Genomic DNA, 20,932 nt, shown 5'->3' with positions numbered 1-20,932 from the left:
CGCGAGCCCCGGTGGGCTCGGGGCGGACCCCGGCGGCATTTGAACTCCCGACGTGGGGCCGGCTCTGCGCCGGCCGGCCGCAGCGGGTGGGTGGGTCCGCCGGCCTAGGAGCTCCGGGGTGGCCCGGGCAGAGTGAGACCAGCCCTCCCCGGGGCACGAAGTTACTTCTCGGGGCCGCCTCCCTCTAGCCGGAAAGCAAGCCCGGGACCCTTTCCTCGACATTTTGGGGCCCAGCTATATTTTGGAGCCCAGGATTTTTACAGCCCGAGGGAGGACCTGCGGGGTTTGGGACCGTGATACTTGATTACACTCACCCAGGTCTAGGATACGGAAAGACGTGTCAGGTCAAACTGGGAGCAGACAAACTTCCGCTTTTGGAGCTTTTTAAAAAATTTGGAGTGATGAATAAGAACGTGTGGACCTGTCTCACCTGCCTTCACCTTGCAGGGCCCTAGTGAAGATGGAATGAGGTAACGAGCATGAAGACACAGCCTTTGCCAGGAGCTCAGTAAATGGGCCTCTTAGTGCCTGAGTCTCTGTGTGCAGAAGTTAAGGCAGGCCTGCGGACTCAGGAATTGATCCTTATCTCATGGGTGGGGCCTCTGGGGCCCAGAGAGGAGAAGGTGCCTCCCTGGGTGGCACCTGCTTTGTAGGAAGCTGGGGCTGAAGTCTGGCCTGGCCATGGGGCCACCTTGCGTGTTTGTGTCTTGGCAAACACTGGTGGGCCTTGTGGAGGGTGGAACGGGCCATTTTCTCCCACCAGTGACCTCTTCGGGGGTAGCAGCCGGCCATCTTTGTGCCTACAAGGGTGTAGCTGTTCCGGGTGTAGCTGTTCGGTCCTGGGCTAGATCCTACCAGCCTGTTTCTTCTTAGAGTGTTGGTTCTCCTCCTCTGAGGCACACTTACGGAAGCTGAGTCCTCACGGGGGTGGTGACTGGCCACCAGGGTCAGAGGCGGAAACCAGGTTTCCCAGTGGCCCCGCGGCGAGGGGGTGGTCGGGTGGGGGTGTGCCTCTGTGCGCTCCTGGCTTGGGCATGGCTGGCATCCCTCCTGGGAGTGAGGTGGCCTTTGGGCAGCACCTGTGACCTCGCGGGTAACCGCGTGTCTTGGACGGCATAGATCAGACTCCCTTGCCATCCTCCTGGGAGCTGCTTTGTTTTGACTGGTAATTATGCCTTGCCCTGTGCCGAGCTCCTGAAACATAGCACCCGGGTGTCCAGGGTGCTCGTACTACCCCTGTTTTGCAGTTTGGGGTAGTGCCCTGTGAGTGAATTTGATTTAATTTTCTAAGGAGATTCCCCCCTGTGCCTAGCTCTGTGCTAGGCCACGAGGATCTGACAGTGCGCCTGTCCTGAAGGGATTTAGAGTCTGGTCAGAGAGCGAGATGTGGGCCAGTAAAGGACTGACAAGTGTGCAGCTGCTGAACATAGTGACCCTTTTCTGGCTCTGGAACCTCTTCTTCTGTGACACTTGGACTGGTCGCTGTCTGACTCCTGGGGTCTTGCCCTAGTGGCCTGTACGTGGAAGTTGAGCCTTAGGAAGTTTTTCATATTCGACTGCTTTGTGACCTAATAACCCATGATCAGGGTTAACTGCTTTTATATTGTGTTGTCATCTCAAAATAATCATCAGCACCATGGCGGAAGATGGGGATGCTTCGTCCTGTACTGAGGGATCCCGGCCGGACCCTGCGAACACCTGAAAACACCTTCTCTCACTCTTGCTTAAAGTTCTCTGTGGCTTTCACTGTCCCGGGATGAAGTGCTCCTCCTCACCGGCACCTCCAGCTCTGCAGTGTGGTCCCCGCTGATCTGCCCCGCCGCCAGCCCCGGTCTCCTGCTATTTTCTGGCGTGCTGTATGCCCTTGGGGCTGCCTGTGAGCTGTTCCACTTCCCTCCAGGCCCCTCGGAAGCTTTCCCTGGCCCCCGGTTGCATCGCCCCCCACCCTGTTTTCTCAGTACTGTACACATCCACTTGGTTGCCATCCTGTGTCTGAAGCTAAACGAGCAACTCCTTGTGGGTGGAGACGGGCAGAACCTGCTCCCCGGGTTAGCTGTTATGCCATGGCCTTGCCTGGCCCAGAGCAGGTGCTCGGCTGGGCAGATGGAGGTGTGGGATGCCGGGCAGTCCAGCGAGGGACCAGGACCTTAGCTGGTGTGGGTGGGAGGAAGGTCACAGGTGGCTCTTGGGAGGGGGCTGTCCCAGCCAGCTCTTGGCTGCGTAATGAGTCACCTCAACTCTTGGTCTCTGAAAACAGCAGCAGCCGTTTTACTATTATCGCTCGTAGTTCTGAGGGGTTACTGGACTCAGCCAGGCAGTTCTCACCCGGGGTCCCCGGAGGGTTGCAGTCTGCTGGAGACTGACTGTGGATACTGGCTGTCAGCTGGGTGCCTGCACGGGCCGCTCCACATGGCCTGGGCTTCCACACAGCAGGGCGGCCCCGGTCCAAGAGCGACCGGTCCACCAGAAGTGAACTTCATGACCTGGCCGTAGGATTGCGTCCTTTTCCTGACGGTTGCAGGCCTGGCCAGAGCCATGGGGAGAGGGCTTAGATCCCGCCTCTCCGGGCCGTGCAGCGTTGGTGGGGAAAGAGCTTGGGGCAATGTGGGGGCAGCCATCTCGGCGAAGGGAACTCGCCATTGTGTCACTTTGGGTTGAACTTTGAAGGTGGCGAGTGGGAATGAGAGGCCACCTGGGGAGGGGCTGCCGCGAGTCCAGGCTGCCTCCTCACTCCCCAAGACCCTCGAGGGACGCCGGAGTCTGCGGCTGGGACCGTGTCCCTCGAGTGCTGTCTGTGCTTTCTTCTTTTTGTTATCTGGAATACCCATGTCCAGCTCCCCATCTTTTTCCTCCTTCTGTTTTGACAAAACAGACGACTTTGGCTTTGCTGGCCCTGCACTCGGATGGAAACATCCGGAGTGTTCTCAGTGCAGGCAGGACCCTGGGAATCCCACCCGCAGAGTAGCCTTGCACCTGGAGGTTGGGGTGGGGTGGGAGAGGGAGGAAGCCTGTGGAGTCCGTATTCGTGGTAGACGGGAGGAACGTGGGAGTCGCCTGGAGATCAACGTGAGGACATGAGGCTGCTTGGCCTCCATGCTGGCGGCTCTGTCTGCTGTCGCCGGCTGCTTCTTCCTGTGCCCCTCTCTGCTTGAGCTCCCCTGTTAAGTGGCAAGTCAGGTGAGGGCCACAACCTCCTGGGCAGATGTGATTGCCACTCTGTCTGAACCCAGAGGCCCCTCCCGGGGGTCTGTTGTCAACTCGCCGTTCACACTTGGGCCCCTCTTGGTGTGTTCGTCCCTCCTTGCTGGTCAGGGTTCCCACGTGCAAGCAAGGAGAGGAGTCAGCCCCCTGGCTGAGGCCTGAGCGCTTGCTCAGAGACCCCCCCCACCCAGAGGGTCCCAGAGAGGGCCTCTTGGGGTGCCCTCGCCGTGGCTTTGTGCCGCAAATGACCGTGCAGAGTAGCTGCGGGCCGATGCCAACCACTGTTTCCTGGAAGGTGAGGCTGCAGCGCCTCCCTGCTACCCCTGCCGGTCTGGACTAGCCCCAGGGCAGAGGGTGTGAGGTGTCCCGGGCTGCCAGGCGCTCTGTGTGCCTTGCCTGACTCTGGTCCCTGGAGTCCCTTCCCACCCGGGTGGGTCCCCGCTGGCTCCTCCCTTCTCTCCTCGTTGCCTCTGTCGCCATGTGGCGAAGGCTGGTTGGGCCATGTCACTCCCTGCTTAGAGCTTCAGGTGCCGCTTGGTCCTCACCAGCCTGCTTGCCTGAATGGCTGCGGTGCCAGAGCCCTGCTGTCTCCCTGCTCCTTCCCGTGGCTTGGCTGTCCGTGTGTGTGCAGTTGACCCTTGAGCCACACGGTTTGAGCTGCACAGGTCACTTCCACGCGGGTTGTTCCCACCCTGTCGCCCCACGGCCCCAAGACCAATCCCCTTCTTCCTCCTCAGCCTCCTCAGCGTGAAGATGACAAGGATGAAGACCTTTATGACGATCTACTTCCACTTAATGAATAGTAAATATATTTTCTCTTCCTTATGACTTTCTTAATAACATTTTCTGTAGCTTCCTCGATTGCAAGAATGCAGTACATAATACATACAACATAGAAGATGTGTGTTCACCTGCTTTTTGCGTCATCCATCAGGCTTCTGGTCAGCAGAAGGCCATTAACAGTTGATTTGTGGGGAGTCAGTGGTGATGTGTGGATTTTCTTTTGTGAGTTGGGGAGTCTCCTCCTGTTGCCCAGGCTGGAGTGCAGTGGCACGCTCATGGCCACCCCAGCCTCGACCCGCTGGGCTCCGGCGATCCTTCCACCTCAGCCCTCCAAGGAGCCGGAACTACAGGCGCGCGCTACCACGCCTGGCTGATTTTTGATTGATTGTAGACATGAGGTCTTGCCCAGTTGCCTGGGCTGGTCTTGAACCCGCGGGCTCAGGCAGCCCACTCGCCTCGGCCTCCCAAAGCGCTGGGATGACGGGCTGAGCCACGGAGCCCAGCCTGTGTGTGCGTTCATGACCGCGCGGAGGACTGGCTCCTCCAGCTCCCATGTTGTCCAGGGCCGACTGTCCTGTCGTTCATGCTCCCGTGCAGAGTGGTGGACTCTGAAGGGCCTTGAGTCTCAGGCCTGAGCTCGAGTCTGCCATGGCCCCACTTGCTTGCTGTGAGGGACTTGGCCTCTCGGAGCTTCGGTTTCTTTGTTTCCCTTGTGGAGAGAATGATGACCCCACCTCGGGGTTTTTCTTGAGGACCCAGTGAAGAAATCAGTGTTGAAATTTTTTTTTTTTTTTTTGCATCGGAGTCTCACTCTGTTGCCCAGGCTGGAGTGCAGTGGCACAATCCCGGCCACCACAGCCTCGACCTGCCGGACTTGGGCGATCCTTCCACCTCAGCCTTCCAAGGAGTGGGAACTACAGGCGTGCACTGCCACACCCGGCTAATTTTTGACCGACTGTAGAGACAGTAGGTCTCACCAAGTTGCCTGGGCTGGTCTCGAACCCACGGGCTCAGGCCATACACTTGCCTCGGTCTCCCAAAGTGCTGGGATGACAGGCTGAGCCACCGAGCCTGGCTCAAATTCTTACTAATTAAGTTTTTAAACCTTACTAAATATTTCAATGTACTCTTTTTGGCAACCGCTTTACAGAGATAGAATCAACTTACCATGCAATCCACCCATTTTAACATGTATAATCAGTGGTTTTTCATATATTCACAGAGTTGTGCACCTACCACCACAGTCGATCTTAGAACACTTTCATCACCCCAAAAGGAAGCCCACACTCCTTAGCAGTCACTTCCTAAGCCCCACATCGTCCCCTGGGCCCTCGCAACCACTAATCCACTTTCTGTCTCTGTGGACTTGCTTGTTCTGGACATTGGAAATAAAATGAATCATCCAGTGTGTGGCCTTACATGTCTGGCTTCTTTCACAAGCATGATGTTACTCACGGTTCATCCACATTGTACCTGTGACAGTGCCTCCTTATTTTTCATGGCCGGTTAGTATTTTGTATATCTGCTCGTCAGCTGATGGACTTTAGGGTTTTTCCACTTTTTGTTGTGGATAATCCTGCTGTGAGCAGTCACGTACAAGCTTGAGTGTGGATATATGTTTTCATTTCTCTTGGGTGTATACCTGCACGTGTCCACCTGGGTCATGTGGTAGCGCTGTTTAACTTGGGAGGAATTGCCTCACTGCTTTCCAGGTGCCATTCATATTGGCGCCTCACTTGGTGTGTTCGTCCCTTCTTGGTCTGTTTTACACACCCGCCGGCAGTGCCGGAGCGTTTCAGGTTCTCCACATTCTTGTCAACACTTGTTATTACCTTTTTAAAAAAATCATAAGCCGGGCTCGGTGGCTCAACCTGTAATCCCGCGCCTTTGGGAGGCTGAGGTGAGTGGATTGCCTCAGCCCGCGGGTTTGAGACCCGCCTGGGCAGTGAGACCTCATCTCTACAGTAAATCAAAAAAAAAATCAGCCGGGTGTGGTAGCGCATGCCTGTAATTCCAGCTACTCGGAAGGCTGAGGCGGAAGGATCACTGGAGCCCAGCAGGTCGAGGCTCCGGTGGCTGGGAGCGGCCACTGCACTCCAGTCTGGGCGACAGAGTGAGACTCCAACTCAAAAAAAAAAAAAAATCATAGTCATTCTTTGATTATGAAGTGGTATCTTACTGTGGATTTCATTTGTTTTTCCCTGATAGGATATTGAGCATCTTTTCATGTGCTTAGTAGCCATTTGTATATCCTTTTTGGGGAAGTGTTTACTCAGATCCTTTGCCCTTTTAAAAATGGGTTGTCTTTTTCTTACTGAGTTTTTAATGTATTCTAGGCAAAAGCCCCTTGTGAGATGTATGGTTTGCAAATATTTTCTCCCGTTCTGAGAGTTGTCTTTTCACTTTCTTGATAGTGTCCTTTGAAGCACAAAAGTTTTTCCTTTTATGAAATTCATTTTACCAAATTTTGTTGTTATGTTACATGTGCTTTTGGTGTCTTATCTAAGAAACTTGCCAAATCCCAGGTCACAACCGTTTATCCGTGTTTTTTTCCTAAGAGTTGTGTCGTTTTTAACTCTTATATCCAAAGCCTTTGATCCACTTTGAGTTAATTTTTGCATGTGACGTGAGATTGGGACCCACCTCCATTCTTTTAGGTATGGTTATCTAGTCCCAGCCGCATTTGTTAAAAAAGACTATTCATTCCCCACTGAATTGTTTTGGTGCCTTTGTCAAAATTCATTAGACTGTGAATATGTGAGTTTGTTTCTGAATTCTCAGTTCTGTTCCACTGGTTCATGTGCCTATTCGTATTGTCAGTACCACACTATTTTGATTATTGTAGCTTTGTAGCAAATTTTGAAATCGGGAAGTGTTCTGTTTCAAGATTGTTTTGGCTATTCTGGACTTCCATGTGCTTTTTAGAATGAGCTTGTCGGTTTCTACAAAGAAGTCAGCTTTGTTTCTGATAGATTTAGACTGTGTTGAACCTGTAAATACATTGGGGAGTATTGTCATCTCAATGTTAAGTCTTCTTAGCCACGAACACGGGATGTCTTTTCATTCACTTTGGTCCTTAATTTTTCCAACAATGCTTTGTTCATTCAGAGTACTGTACACGTTGTCCTCTTAATTTTCTTTTTGGGTTGTTCATTGCTTGTATGTAGAAATGAAATGATCGAACATGTTGATTTTGTGCTGTGCGATCTTGCTGAACTCATTTAGTACTTGGAATCATTTTTTAATTAGGGCTTTTTTATGTGTGAGATCATGTCACCAGCAAAAACAGGTAGTTCAGTTTCTTCCTTACCAGTCTTGATTCCTCTTATTTCATTTTCTAGCACTGACTGGGAACCTCAGTGCTATGTTGGGTAGAAGTGTTGAGAGTGGACACCACTGTTGTGTTGATGGCATGAGGTGGCTTCCATTTCCACCACTGAGCAACATTATGACTGGGTTTTCGCAGCTACCTTTTTCAGGCTGAGAACTCACTTTTATTCATGGCGTGAGGGGGGCAATCATCTGCTACCGCTGGGCACCGTGATGACCATGGGTTTTCATAGGTACCTTTATCAGGCTGAGAAGTTCACTTTTTTCCCTAGTTTGTTGAGTGTTTTTATCATGAAAGGGTTTTTGGGTTTTGTTAACTCAGCCTGCTGAGATGATCCTGTGTTCGTTTTTTATGTTATTCATATGGTGTGTTACATGAATTGACTTTTGAATGTTAAACCAATCTTGCATCCTTGTGGTAAATCCTACTTGGTCACGGTTTATAATCCTGTTTTATATGTTGCCCGGTTCAGTTTGCTAGTATTTTTTTGAGGATTTTTGTGTTTACATTCATGAGAGATACTGGGTCTGTAGTTTTCTTGTTCTCAGTAAACCTTTGAACATTATGATAATAGTGTTTGTTATAATGGTTTTGTTTGCCTTTTTAAGAAAAATTGGAGTAATTTCCAAGCCATAAGATACACCCATTTAAAATTGTTTAATTCAGTGATTTTTTTAGTATCTTCACGGTCATGTAGCCATCACATGTATCTGATTCTAGAACATTCTTAGATCCCCAAAGAGGGCCCATTCGCATTAGCAGTCACTCCCTACTGTCCTCTCCCCAGCCCCCAAACCATGAATCCATTTCTAGGCTGTAGATTTGCCTGTCCTGGGTGTTTCACGCACATGGAATTGCACTGTGTGGCCTCCTGTGTCTGGCTTCTCCCCTTGAGCGTGCTGTTCTCAGGGTCCACCTGGCTTGTAGCATGGGTCAGGATCATAGGGCCGTTCGTGGCGGCTTTTGCTGTCATGTGTCCCACCCTGAGCGGGAAAGCTTAGACCCTCCGAGCAAGTCATTGGCGGGAGACATGGCTAGCAGCGGCCGCATGCTTGACGCTTGTCCTGCTCTCAGTTCCCATCCCCCAGGCCTCAGTGGCAGAGGTGAAGCCACTTTCCCAGGTCATCCAGTGGCTGGGCTCTGACCAGCGCACGCCCCCAGCTGCCACGCTGTGAGGTGCGGCACCAGGTTGGAGCCGAGCTCAAGCTCACCCGCCTCTCTTCTCCACAGGCCTCCTCGCTGGGGAGGCAGAGTCCTCACGTGGTCTCCTTCCTCGCTCACAGCCTGTGCCCCGGGGAGCCTGGTTTGCAGACAACCGCAGGTACCTCCCTGGCCCCCTCTTCCTACTGCCCACGTCTGCCAGGGTCTCTGTGGCTGTGAGAGACAGTGTCCTCGCCTGGCCTGGCTGGCCAGGTCCGGCGCCCCGGTGGGGGGGTCAGCCGCCACCCGTTCCCGCGGAGTCAGGCCTCCACCTTTCTGTTCTCCAGCACTGGCTGGGAGCCTGAGCAGCCCAGACCCCCTTAGAGCCCAGCACACCCCTGAGGCCGAGGGCAGCGCCGGCCTGCTGGAGCGGTGGGGGGCGGGGGTGGCTAGTGGAGGGGCTCTGGTGGCTGGAGAAGGTGGCACGGGAGCTGGGTGGGCGGCACCCCTGCTTGCCTGGTTGGAGCCAAGGCCCAGGCCCGCCAGCCCCTCCTGCTGGCCGCCTGTGCTGGACCACAGAAGGGGGGTGCTGGAGGGTGAGTTCTCTGTGATGGTTTTTCTCTTGCGAGGCTGCCGCTGAGGCCAGTGAGGGGCTGCGTCTCCCACCAGCATCTGCACTTGCCTGCACCCAGCCCACGGGAGGCAGCGGGTTCCCATTCCCCCACACACGAGTCCTCCTCCTGGGAGTGAGCTCCAGGTCCCTCCTCCCTTCGACAAGTGCCGTTCACACGGGGTCCTCCATGCAGAACTGTGGGCTGCAGCGTGTCCCCTTGACAGCGTGTGTGTGTCTGTGTGTGTGTGTGTGTGTGCACGTGTGTGCACGCGCGCACACCTGTGTGACCAGCCCTCTTGAGGGCCCCCCGTCCTGGACCCCGACCCCACATCCCCAGCCTCAGGCGTCCATGCCCCCTGCCTGGATTGATGAAGCTCTGTCTGTTTCCTTTTTCGTTTCAAAGTTTGACTTTCTGAAGACTAACCATGGAGAGGAGACAGAGAACGCCTGCTGGTTCTTTGGGGGGGAAATCCTTACGTTGGTGACCGTCTCTCTCTGTCGGGCAGTGCTTATAGCACGGCTTCTTTATGTGGCAGTGCCGTGGCCCTGCGGATGGGGGATGAGGAACTGCATTTGTTGAGGCCCCATTGGCGTTTTTTCTGCATGGTACCTGATTCCATTGTGATTCACGGGGGGGGGCCGGCATCACCCCATTTCGGGAGCCAAGGGCCTCACCTGAGACCATACGTGAGCTGTGGAGCCAGGTGTGCACCTGGCTCGAGTCCTGCTACTCCCTCACCCTGACTTAACTAGCCCTCTTTCTGCTCCCCAAATCCTCGTGGCCTGTGGGTTCAGGAAAACTGGGCTCTGTGTGTGCAGTGCGCCAGGCCTGCTCCTCTCTTGGTGTGGACATTGGCCAGGAGGTGCTCTGTCGGGGTCCTTGCCAGATGCCGGTCCTGTTGGGCAGCCTCTTGCCCACGGCTGCACACCAAGGGCTTTGTCCCTGGGGCAGCAGGGCCCCCTCACCTCTCCTGCCCCAGCTGTCCACTCTCAGTACAGTGGTGGGTCACAGGAGAGGCTTGGTGTTCACCTGGGCTGCTGTCTCCTCCCCAGTGGTGTCCATGGGCTCTGGAGACCATCGGTTCAGCCTCACCGAAATCCTGTCTCAGGACTACAGCGTCCGGGAGGAGTGCGAGGAGGCCTCAAGGTGCCCAGACAAGCCCGAGGAGGCACTGGAGAAGGACTTCATCTCCCAGGTACGTGGCTCGTGTGGCGTGGAGCCCTCCTGGGCGAGCTTCAAGGTTTGCGAGCAGCTGCGCTTCGCGGCTGTTTGCGTGTCTTCGCCCAGGCTCTGGGCACTTGCTAAGGACTGATTCAGCGGAGGACCGGCTGCCTTCTCAGTGCTCACAGCCAGCGTGGTGGTTGGACGTGGAACCAACTCTCCTGAAACTTCTGGTCCCAGGGTCCCCTTTGTGCTTTCAGAAATTATTGAGGGCCTCAAGAAGCTTTGTTTATGTGATTTATCTGTTGCCTTTTGACTATACCCACAAGTTAAAGTTGGCATTTAAAAACGCTTATTTACTAATTCATGTAAAAGTAACATTAGTAGGCAGGGCTCGGTGGCTCAGTCTGTGATCCCAGCACTTTGGGAGGTCGAGGCAAGTGGGTTGTCTGAGCCCACGGGTTTGAGACCTGCCCAGGTAACCCGGCAAGATCTCATCTTGTCAGGAGCTGGGAGTGGTAGCACCTGTAGTTATGGTTACTTGGAAGGCTGAGGTGGAAGGATCTCCTGAGCCCAGCAGGTTGATGCTGGGGCCGTGAGTGTGCCATGGCACCCCAGCCTGGGTGACAGAATGAGACTCCAACTCAAAAAAAAAAAAAAGAAATGACATTGATTACATGTAATATAAGGAATATATTTTTAATGAAAATGAAAAAAATGACTATTTTCCAAAAGCAAAAATGAGAGAGAAGAGTTAATTTTACATTTTCTTTGAATGTAGAAGCAGACGTGAGAATCTAGGTGCTGGCTTTTAAGGCAGATATTGTCTATTGTGATAGGTTCTTTTGGTTGAAATTCAAATCTAGCCTCAAACAGATCTGTTGCTGGGAAGGAGGGGAGTCTTTACCAGCTTTTCGGATAGCGGGATACTTTTCTTCAAAATGCAGCGACTGGTAGTTTGTAAAGAACAGTTGCAGAGTGGACTCTGAAGCCGTATCGGTGAGCCCTCTGTCCTTGATTCTGTCACCATCTGTTGGTCTTGAGCCCGCAGTGGATCTTTACCCGTGTGTGATCTCTATAAAACGAAAAGGCCCCGTTTGTTAATGTATTCGTCTGCTAGGGCTGCGTAACAAAATATCACAGATGGGGTGGATTAAACAACAGAAATTTATTTTCTCACAGTTCAGGAGCCTGAAAAGCCCAAGATAAGGTCTGGCAGGGTGGGCTTCGGGGGCTGCCTTCTTGTGTCCTCACATGGCAGACAGAGAAAGTGAGCAGACTCTTTGGTGGTTTTGGTGTTTTTCTCTTCTTTCTTTCTTTCCTTCTTTTTTTTTTGAGTTGGAGTCTCACTCTTTGTTGCCTAGGCTGTAGTGCAGTGGCACACTCCGTGTTTTTTGTTTAAGGACACCAGTTCTACCAGATTAGGCCCCATCCTCATGCTACCACTGAACTGTAGTTACTTACAGAGAGGCTTGTCTCCAAATACAGTCATACTGGGGATTACGGTTGTCCGTAACAATTCGCATTGGATTCAGCAAGTGCATGTTGTCAAATCCCAGTTTTCCAAAATTATGATATTTTCCTTAAAAACTTAACTTTATCTCTACGTTAAGCACAGTCAGTTGTTTCCTTTAAAGTAAGAGCCACTCCGGCTCACGTATGAGTCTGCACCTGCCCAGTGCCTGTCTGAGCGGCTGAAGTCTGCGAGTCCCCAGCCTGTGTGTGAGGCGGCTCCCCCCAGGGCCCATCCGAGTGGCTGTAATCTGCCGGCCCGCGGCTCAGGTACGAGTCAAGTGTGCCTGCCCAATACCCGTCTGAGCGGCTGGAGTCTGTCAGCCCCTGGCTCCTGTATGAGGCAGCCCCTACCCAGTGCCCGTCTGAGTGACCGCACTCCGCCAGCATTCTTACAGGTGAAACTGCAAGGTGCGGCCCCTTCACCTCACCACTCGTTCTTACATGTAAAGTTCTTCGAAGCAACCTCCTCCCTTTGGTATGCAGCAGGTGTTTTCTCTGTGCTTCCCATTTCCTCACACAGAGAACAGAAACATCTGCTCAGGGTGAGATTTAACAAAGTGCTGGCTTTATCTAGGATATTCTGAAGTGAAGCTTGCATCCTTTTATGTGGGAATAAGGCAGTGATGACTCGTGCATGGGGCTGCACTGGCCTCTACTTGTGCAGGGCACTAGGCTCTTACTGGCTGTTGATTCTGCGCTGCCAGTGCAAGTGTCAATGCGGTGGACAAAGGAAGTACATTTTCATGCTCTGATGAAGGTGGCTTCATCTTGGGTGACCCTGAAAAAGTCCTAGGGAACTCGGGGACCTCTGGACCACTGTTTGAACCTCTCCAAGTTCATAATCTGAAATGATGATAGGCATGCTGGATGTTGGGTTCTGAGAGAGAATAAAGGGGGAACTTGATGTAGATGGGGAGAGGGTTGAGGATGCCACCCTGAGGAGGAGCTGGGAGTGGACTTGGGGGTTTTCCGTGTGGACTTGAAGTTCCCCAGATGAGTTAGGGCAGGAGTTGGGGTGCAGGGAGACTGGTGCTGAAATCTTGGGAGAATGAGAGGGAATGTCCGGGAAGTTGGAAGCTGATGGTGACCTGCCGTCAGGCTGGAGTCTGGGCAGGTGCTTCTAGCCTCGAAGTAGAGAGAGGTTGACACAAGGGTGGAGAAATAATGATTTGAAAGCAACACTGGAGAGGGAGACAATGATAGTTTGTGTCTCTTCCTTCCAAGGAATTAAATGCCTGTGTGTTTGGGGTGTGTGTGTGTGTGTGTGTGTGTGTGTGTGTGTTGGAGTCTCACTCTGTCGCCCAGGCTCATGGCCACCTCAGCGTCAACCTGTTGGGCTCCGGTGATCCTTCTGCCTCAGCCTTCCAAGTAGCCAAAACTATAGGCGTGTGCTACCACGTCCAGCTAATTTTTTATTTTATTGTAGAGACAAGGTCTCACCAAGTTGCCTGGGCTGGTCACAAACCCGCGGGCTCAGGCAATCCACTCACCTTGGCCTCCCAAAAGTGCTGGGATTACAGGTTGAGCCACCGAGCCCGGCCTAAAAGCCAAATTTCTATTTCTAGTCATATTACATTGGCTCAAAGCATCAAAACAGTATTTGATCCTGTTCCAGATTGTGATGGGAATTTCTCTGGCTGTTCATTTTTGACCCGTTTTGAGTTAACAACTTCTCCATTATATGGATGAAGCATCCATCTGTTTTTAAAATCAGGAGTAGATGTTGGATTTTACCAAATGCTTTTTTCATATTTGTTTCTTCCCCTTTGATTTGTCGATGTCATTATTGTGATAGTAGATTGCCAGATATCAAGCCATCTTTGCATTCCAGGAATTGTTGTGAAAGGGGGCACTGAGCAGTGTGGTGTAGACGGGAAGGCCTGTTCTGGTTACACCCTTCCCTGCTTGGTGACCTCTAGGCTGAGATGTCTCACCTGTGCCTCTTCCGGGACTTGTCAGGAGTTGCTGGGTGAAGGACTGGGCCTGGTGTCTGGCTAGGGAATACTGCCATGTGAGGAGTTGACCTGGGGATGACAGAGTGGCCTTGGTTGTGGTGGCCAGCGAGGCTCAGGCAGGAGGAAGGGGACCAGAACCCCCAGAGCAATCCTTCCTGACGGGGCCCTGTCCCCCTTCCCCATTCAGAGCAGCGACATGCCCCTCGACGAGCTGCTTGCACTCTACGGCTATGAGGCTTCAGACCCCCTCTCAGAACGGGAGAGCGAGGGTGGCGACATGGCCCCCAACCTCCCGGACATGACCCTGGACAAGGTGAGCATGGCCTCTTCCTGGAACTGGCTCCTAGCAAAAGGCAGGGGAGCCCCTGGCTGCCTGTGCATGAAGGGTTCAGCAAGAAAAGGCACAGAGTCCTTCAGAACAAGTAGAACATGACCCGTGCACACGAGGCCAGTTTGCAGATTGCTCCTCAGAAGGGCTCTTGTTCTCCTCCTGAGCGTTGTGACTGGTACAGCCCCTGTGACCACTCACCCAGAGTCGGAGTGGCCACGGGGATGGGCTGCAGCAGAGAGACCCTAATCGCGGGCCACTTGTCATCTGGCTTGGGTGGGCGGAGGGGGCAGAGCAGGGACGATTGTGAAGAGATGCAGCTGGGCAGGGAGCTGAGCCAGTGACCTACCTCCCCAGGGCTGGGCCGTCTGATGTTTTCCATCCTGAGGTCACGGTCGGGTTGGGGAGGCTTCGTTACGGTTCAAACCAAGTGCACAGGCCGAGAAAGCCGTGAGCTCTGGGTGGGTGCCCAGTGGCAGCTCTAACTGTCCCAGCTTTTGTGGTCATGGGTACAGTTGTCCTGTCTACAGAATGAGAGTGGCAGCCCCACATGCCCTAGGCTTCCAGCAAGGGAAGCTCCTTGTTCCAGTCCTCACTGTTATTGTCATTGCTGTTACTTTGAGATTCCTAAAACAAACTGCAAAATGTTCTTTACTTTCTTGTTAAAAGGAACAAATAGCGAAGGATTTGCTTTCAGGGGAAGAAGAGGAAGAGACACAGTCATCTGCAGACGACCTCACCCCATCCGTGACCTCCCACGAGGCCTCCGACCTTTTCCCTAACCAGAGTGGACGTAAGTGTTCCTGTTCCATCCTCCCTTTTAGCTGGGCCCCTGCAAGGTTCTAGCGTTGGCGATGAGGGGTGTTGGGGCTGGCGCAGGCCAAGAACACGTGCACAGACAAGGGCGTCTGCCCATGTGAGGAGTGTGGGTAGCCCTGGGTGTCTCGTTCTCTGCCCTGGCCTGTGAGCTGAGTGGAGTGGTTTGGGTTTAAACCAAGCGGGAATGTGTTGGTTCCCCTAGCGGATTCAGGGACAGCACCTCCAGAAGTGTCCTCCCTCAGGTCTGCCTGCCTCTGCGGACTTTTCCTGGGACCTGGGGGCTTGGGGCCCACTGATGTGGCAACAGAAGAGGGCAAAGACCTCTTTCCTCAGGGGCGCCTCTGGGTTCTGGGTCCTGTGCCCATCCGTGTACCCTTCAGGCAGGGGTCACAGTGTGGGGGTCAGGTGGACAGAGAGTGGAGACAGAGAGCTTGTCACCCAGGAGGGTGGGGCCGGGCTGTGCCCATGTGGGCGGCGCCTGACCTGCCTCTCGTTTCCTAAAGCTCGTTTCCTGGCTGGCGAAGACAAAGGGCCCGACTCCTCTGCCTCCTCCGACGCCGAGGAGGACTCCCTTCCTGCCAACAAATGTAAGAAGGTATGTGGTGCCTCTGTCTCCCTGCCTTCCCCACCTGTGGTCGCCACCTCTGAGTCCCACCAGGCCCTTCTCGGGATGCCTGGGCCACCTGACTCCTGGGCTGACTGGGCACCCAGAACTCTGTGCTCCGCCAACCTTTCTGGAGCCTCCTGCGCAGCCGTAGGGCGCCGCCCACAAATGCACACACCTGGGCTTCTGCCTCCCGTCCTCAGGCCCCAGACCCCAGACCTGGACGTCAGCAGGCAGGCTGCTCCGGTGGGTCTGGGTATGGACGGCGGCCCTCCGCCTGGAGCCCACCACAGCGCGTGGCGGCCGGCCTCCTGTCCACCCGGGACTCCTCCTCAGTGTCCTGACCCTGGGCCTCTGCCTTTGCAGGAGATCATGGTGGGGCCTCAGTTCCAAGCCGACCTCAGCAGCCTGCACCTGAACCGGCACGGGGAGAAGAGTAAGTGGGCTTGGGCGAAGAGGTGAAGCCTGCTCGGCAGCGCGCCACTTCAGGGAGCAGCCTGTGGGACATCGGGTCCTCAGGAAGCGTGTGGGGGGCTCCAGGCACAGCCCCTAGGGTGGCTGAGCCTGGGCCTCGCGGTGGGCCGTGGCCAGGGAGGCGGGCGGTGGGCAGACTCCGGGCTCTCCCTGCTCGCTGTCCTGGCCTCAGGTCACACCATGCCCGCCCCTCCTTCCGTGGCTGCTCCCATCCTCCTGCGCGGCCAGGCCCCGGCAGCCCCTCCTGCCCAACCTGGCCCAGCCCTGGCCTCGGCCCCTGCTTTCCCCAGCCTGCTGCCTCACCCACGGCTGCTGTGCCTCCTGGCTCTGCTGTGCTGGGGCACTCCTCCCCACGGCGCCCAGGGCAGACACCCCCTCCCACGAGGCCTCGGCTCCTGCGTGCCCTCCTCATCAGGGTGTCTGCCCCAGGACTTGACGTCTGTGTCCTTCCCACTGGCAGTTAGAGCCGACCCTCTGTTGTGCCTTTGAGCCGTGACGTCAGCTGCCTGTTGGTGTGGGTCTTGATCTTCCTGCCCTGGGGTCCCTGCCGGCCCTGGCCAGCAGTCCTGGCTCGGGAACCTTTCACCAGACGAGCCAGCCACTGGGGTTGGGGGTGGGAAGGGACAGTCACAGGTGAAGTGCAGAGAGTAGAGGGAGACAGGGCCCTCAGTGGTGAGACAAGTCCTCTTGGGACAGGGTCGGACTTGGGCTGGTGGGATGTGCTTGCCCTGACGGAGACCCAGTTTGAGCAAAGGAGGGCGGCATGAAGGTGTAGCCAAGCAGGGGCAGCCCGGAGGCAGGGTCTGAGGGGACACACAGGAAGAAAGCCCCTGTGGACACACCTCAGCCACACCCTTAGAGGGGCTGGAGACCTCAGCGCGTGCCCTCGAGGCTGTCGTCTGGGCCCCTTGCCATTGACTCGGCTCCCACGAGGGTGCCTTGTCGGAGCAGCTGGTCCTTCCTGACCTGTGGGATGAGGTGTCTTCTCACTCCGTGTTCCTTGGGGGGTGCAAGCCATCCATGCGGGTGTGTGCATTTTGTTGCCGTATCGTGTTGCTTTGTTGGCATGTGTCAGGCTGACCTACCCTGTCTGCTGTTGGCTGGCATTGGGCTGTTTTCTGTTGCAGACATGTGCGTTCTTGTGTGTGTCTTTTAGTGGACACTGGCATGTGGCACTTGACGGGTGGCTGAGAGTCGTTCGGGGGCGTGTGTGTCGGCTTGCAAGTGCGGCTCAAGAGTTTCGCTCTTGCAGTCTGCAGGAGTTCCCCCTGCTCTCCATCCTGGTCAACTTTGGATGTCGTCTGCCTGATGCTGGCCCTTTTGCTGGGCGTGCCGGTGTCGTGGCGTGCCGTCAGTTTGCGTTTCCCCGTGAGTCCTGATGGCGAGCACCTTTTCGGACGGTTTCCTGGCCGTCTTGATATGATCTTGTGAAGTGCCTGTGGAAGGCTTTTCCTCCTTTCTCCCTGGGGTTGCCTCTTGTTCAGATTTGTGGGGTCGTTAAGACGTTCTGGATATGAGTCCTTTGTTGGCGTGTGCACTGCCAGTGTCTTCTCCAGTTTGTGGCTGGCCCTGTGATTCTCTTGATGTTGTCTTTTATTTTAGTAAAGTCCAACTTATCAACCTTTATTTTAATGGTAATATGTTTGTGTACTATTTAAGGAGTCTTTGCTTCCTAACTTAATCGTTAATATATGGTGTGAGGTATGTATGGGTCAAGGTTCTTCTTGAAATGCAGTGGTGCCCGTGTGATGAATCGTGTGTGACTGTGTGTCTTTTGCCTCTCCCGGAGTCACTGACACACTGTTTCAGTTATCTCAGCTTTGAAGTAAGTCTTAGGTGGTGCAAGTCCTCCAACTTGGTGAGTTTTCACTGTATATCTATATAGGTTTTAAGATTAGCTTGTTACTTGCCTGAGAGGTTCCTGCTAGGATTTTGATTATGTTTGCATTGACTCTTAATTTGGGGAGAATTGATATCATAACAATGTTGATACTTCTAGTCCATGAATATGGTTTACCTCTCTGTTAAGGTCTTAGCAGTGTCGTATAGTTTTTAGTGTAGCAGTCTTGTGCATATTTTGTAATACTTGTTTATTGGTGCTATTATAAAGGGTATTTTTAAAACTTCATTTTCTGCTTTGTGCAAGTAGAAATGCAGTTTATTATTTTAATTGATATGTACATGGTAACTTTTGCTAAAGTCAATACTTGGTAGATTCTAATGTATTTTTAATGTCATTTGCTAGCAATAGCTTTGCTTCTTTATTTACAATTTTCATGTCTTTTATTTTTTTAATTTTTAAAAATTTCAGTAGCTTTTCTGGGCACAGACAGGTTTTGGTCTGGGCTTTATGTGTACCCTCCACCCCTACCTGTGCACATTGTACTCGATAGCTGATTGTTTCAACCCTCTGCCCTCCTCCTTCTGAGTCTCCAGCGTCTGGCATACCTTTCTCAATGTCTCTGTGGGTCCTTGGTTTAGCATTCATTCATAGGTGAAGAACATGCAGGGTTTGGTTTTCTCTTCCTGCGTTATTTCCCTAAGGATGATGTTCTCCAGTTCCATCCAAGTTGCTGCAGAAGACATTATTTCATTCTTTTTGGTAGCTGAATAGTCATCCATAGTGTACAAGGGGAACCAAAAAACCTGGAAATACCTTTTGAAGGGCCGGCCTCTTGTAATACACTCAGAATTTGCTCCTCCAGATCATTGGTCAACCAAAGTTTTTATCTGGAAGTTCTGAGCAGGTTGCGTCATCGTTTGGAGAAGAAATGTCCCAAGCTCTGGCAAACAGGCTTTTGGTTCTTTCATCGTGACAAGGCACCTGCCCACATCATGCTGAGTATGCAGTTATTGACCCACAGTGGCGTGACTCCCACACCCTGCCTTTCTTACTCACCAGGTCTCATCCCGAGTGACTTCTTCTGCTTCCCCAAATGAAAAAAATCCTCAGAGGGAAACGCTTTGCTGATGTGGGTGAGGCGCAACAGAAATGTCAGAACCACTAAAAGGCATCAGAATGGATGAGTTCAGAACTGTCTTGAGTGATGGAAAACGCATCTTGATAGATGTATTGCATCAAACAAAGAGTACTTTGAAGATGACTGAAGTTTAAACAAATAAGAATAAATACACAATTTAGTATAAATACATTTCATATATTTTGGATCCCCTTGTATATATACCACATTTTCATTATCCATTGATCAGTTGAGGGACAGTTAGGTTGATTCCACACCTTTGCAGTTGTGAATTGTGCTGCGATGAACAGCCAGTGCAGGTGTCTTTTTCATATAATGCTTCTGTTCCTTTGGGTGGATACCTAGTAGTGGGATTGCTGGATCAAATGGTAGATTTACTTTTAGTTTTTTGAGACATCTCCTGTTGATTTCTGTAGAGGTGGTACTGATTTACACTTCCACCAACATAAGCAGTCCCTTTTCTCTGAATCCACGCCAGCATCTATTGTTTTTTGTTTTTAAATGATGGCCATTCTGACTGGGGTTAGGCGTTATCTTATTGTGGTTTTGATTTGCATTTCCCTGATGATTAGTGATGTTGAGTATTTTTTCATTTGTTTGTCTACCATTTGTGTATCTTTTTTTGAGGTATGTCTGTTCATGTTGCGTGCCCACTTTCTATTGGGATTAATTGCCTTTTTCTTGCTGATTAGTTTGAGTTCTTTGTAGATTCTGGATATAAATCCTTTGTCAGGTGTATAGTTTGCAGATGTCTTCTCTGATTCTGTAGGTTGCCTGTTTGCTCTGTTGATTATTTCTTTGGCTATGCAGAAGCTTTTTAGCTAATTAAGTCCTACTTATTTTTGTTGTTGTTGTATTTGGGGGTTTAGCCATAAATTCTTTGCCTAAAGCTATGTTCAGAAGAACTTTTCCTGGGTTTTCTTCTAGGATTTTTATGGCTTCAGATCTGACGCAAAGACTTAATTTAATCCATCTTGAGTTAATTTTTGTATGGGGAGAGTGATCAAGTTTCATTTTTCTGCATATGGCTATCCATTTTTCCCAGCACCATTTGGTGAACAGAGTGTTCTTTCCCCAGTGTATGTTTTTGCTCTCTTTGTCGAAGATCAGTTGGTTGTATTTGGGCTTATTTCTGGATTCTCTATTCTGTTCCATTGGTCCGTGTGTCTGCTCCTGTGCCAGTACCATGCAGTTTGGGGTACTATAGCCTTGCTGTATAATTTGAAGTCAGGCAATGTAATGCCTCCAGCTTTGTTCTTTTTGCTTAGGATTGTTTTGGCTATTCTGGCTCATGTTTGGCTCCATTCCATATGAATGTTTCCTTTTTTTGGCTTAGTATACTGGTTAGTCCACTGCAAGGGTAAAAAGAAATAGTGACAGAGGACAGCCTTGTCTTGTTTTCAAATTTGGGGAAAGTGTTAAGTATTTCTCCATTAAGTATGATGTCAACTATAAGATTTTTGTGACTATCAGATGAAAGTTCCTTTCTATTCCTAGTAGCTGACAGATTTTGCCATGAATGTGTGTTGAATTTTTTCAAATGCTTTTTCTGCATGGATTGAGATAGTCTTTTTTTCTTTTATTATGTTAATGTAGCACACAGCATTGATTGATTGGTTTTTTTCAAACATTAAACCACCTGTGCATTCTAAATTCAGTTCTACCTGATCATGAAATACTACCTTTTTTTTTTGAAGTGGAGTCTCACTCTGTTGCCCAGACTGGAGTGCAGTAGCACACTTATGGCCATCCCAGAGTTGACCTGCTGGGCACTGGTGATCCTTCTGCCCCAAGCCTTCCAAGTAGCCGGAACTGCAGTGCAGGTGCCTGGCTAATTTTTTTTTTTTTTTTTAGTGTAGAGGTGAGGTCTCGTCAAGTTGCCTGGGCTTAGCTGGGCTTGGTGAGTCAGCCTGTCATCCTGCACCTTGGGAGGCTGAGGTGAGTGGATTGCCTGAGCCCGCGGGTTCGAGACCTGCCTGGGCAACTTGGTGAGACCTCATCTCTACAATAAATAAAAAAGTCAGCC

At 52.1% G+C, this 20,932-nt stretch overlaps 1 protein-coding gene across 1 annotated transcript in view; it reads left to right on the top strand.

Annotated features, from left to right (window-relative positions):
• Window positions 1-3,914: 3,914 nt before the first annotated feature.
• The window catches only part of MIER2 (MIER family member 2), a gene marked incomplete at its 3' end in the record, with an annotated part of 24,117 nt that continues 7,099 nt past the window's right edge, over window positions 3,915-20,932 (top strand). The window contains exons 1-7 of the mRNA XM_021715534.1: window positions 3,915-4,003; window positions 8,546-8,636; window positions 10,122-10,264; window positions 13,888-14,013; window positions 14,698-14,821; window positions 15,351-15,442; window positions 15,818-15,887. Of these exons, the coding sequence (XP_021571209.1) occupies window positions 10,130-10,264; window positions 13,888-14,013; window positions 14,698-14,821; window positions 15,351-15,442; window positions 15,818-15,887 (547 nt within the window). The remainder of the gene's footprint in view (window positions 4,004-8,545; window positions 8,637-10,121; window positions 10,265-13,887; window positions 14,014-14,697; window positions 14,822-15,350; window positions 15,443-15,817; window positions 15,888-20,932) is intronic.

Source organism: Carlito syrichta, unplaced genomic scaffold (assembly GCF_000164805.1).
Source record: "Carlito syrichta isolate Samal-C Ts95f unplaced genomic scaffold, Tarsius_syrichta-2.0.1 Scaffold100857, whole genome shotgun sequence".
Taxonomy (NCBI): domain Eukaryota; kingdom Metazoa; phylum Chordata; class Mammalia; order Primates; family Tarsiidae; genus Carlito; species Carlito syrichta.
The sequence above is the reverse complement of the archived record's forward strand: the minus strand, read 5'-3'. Positions and strand labels throughout refer to the sequence as shown.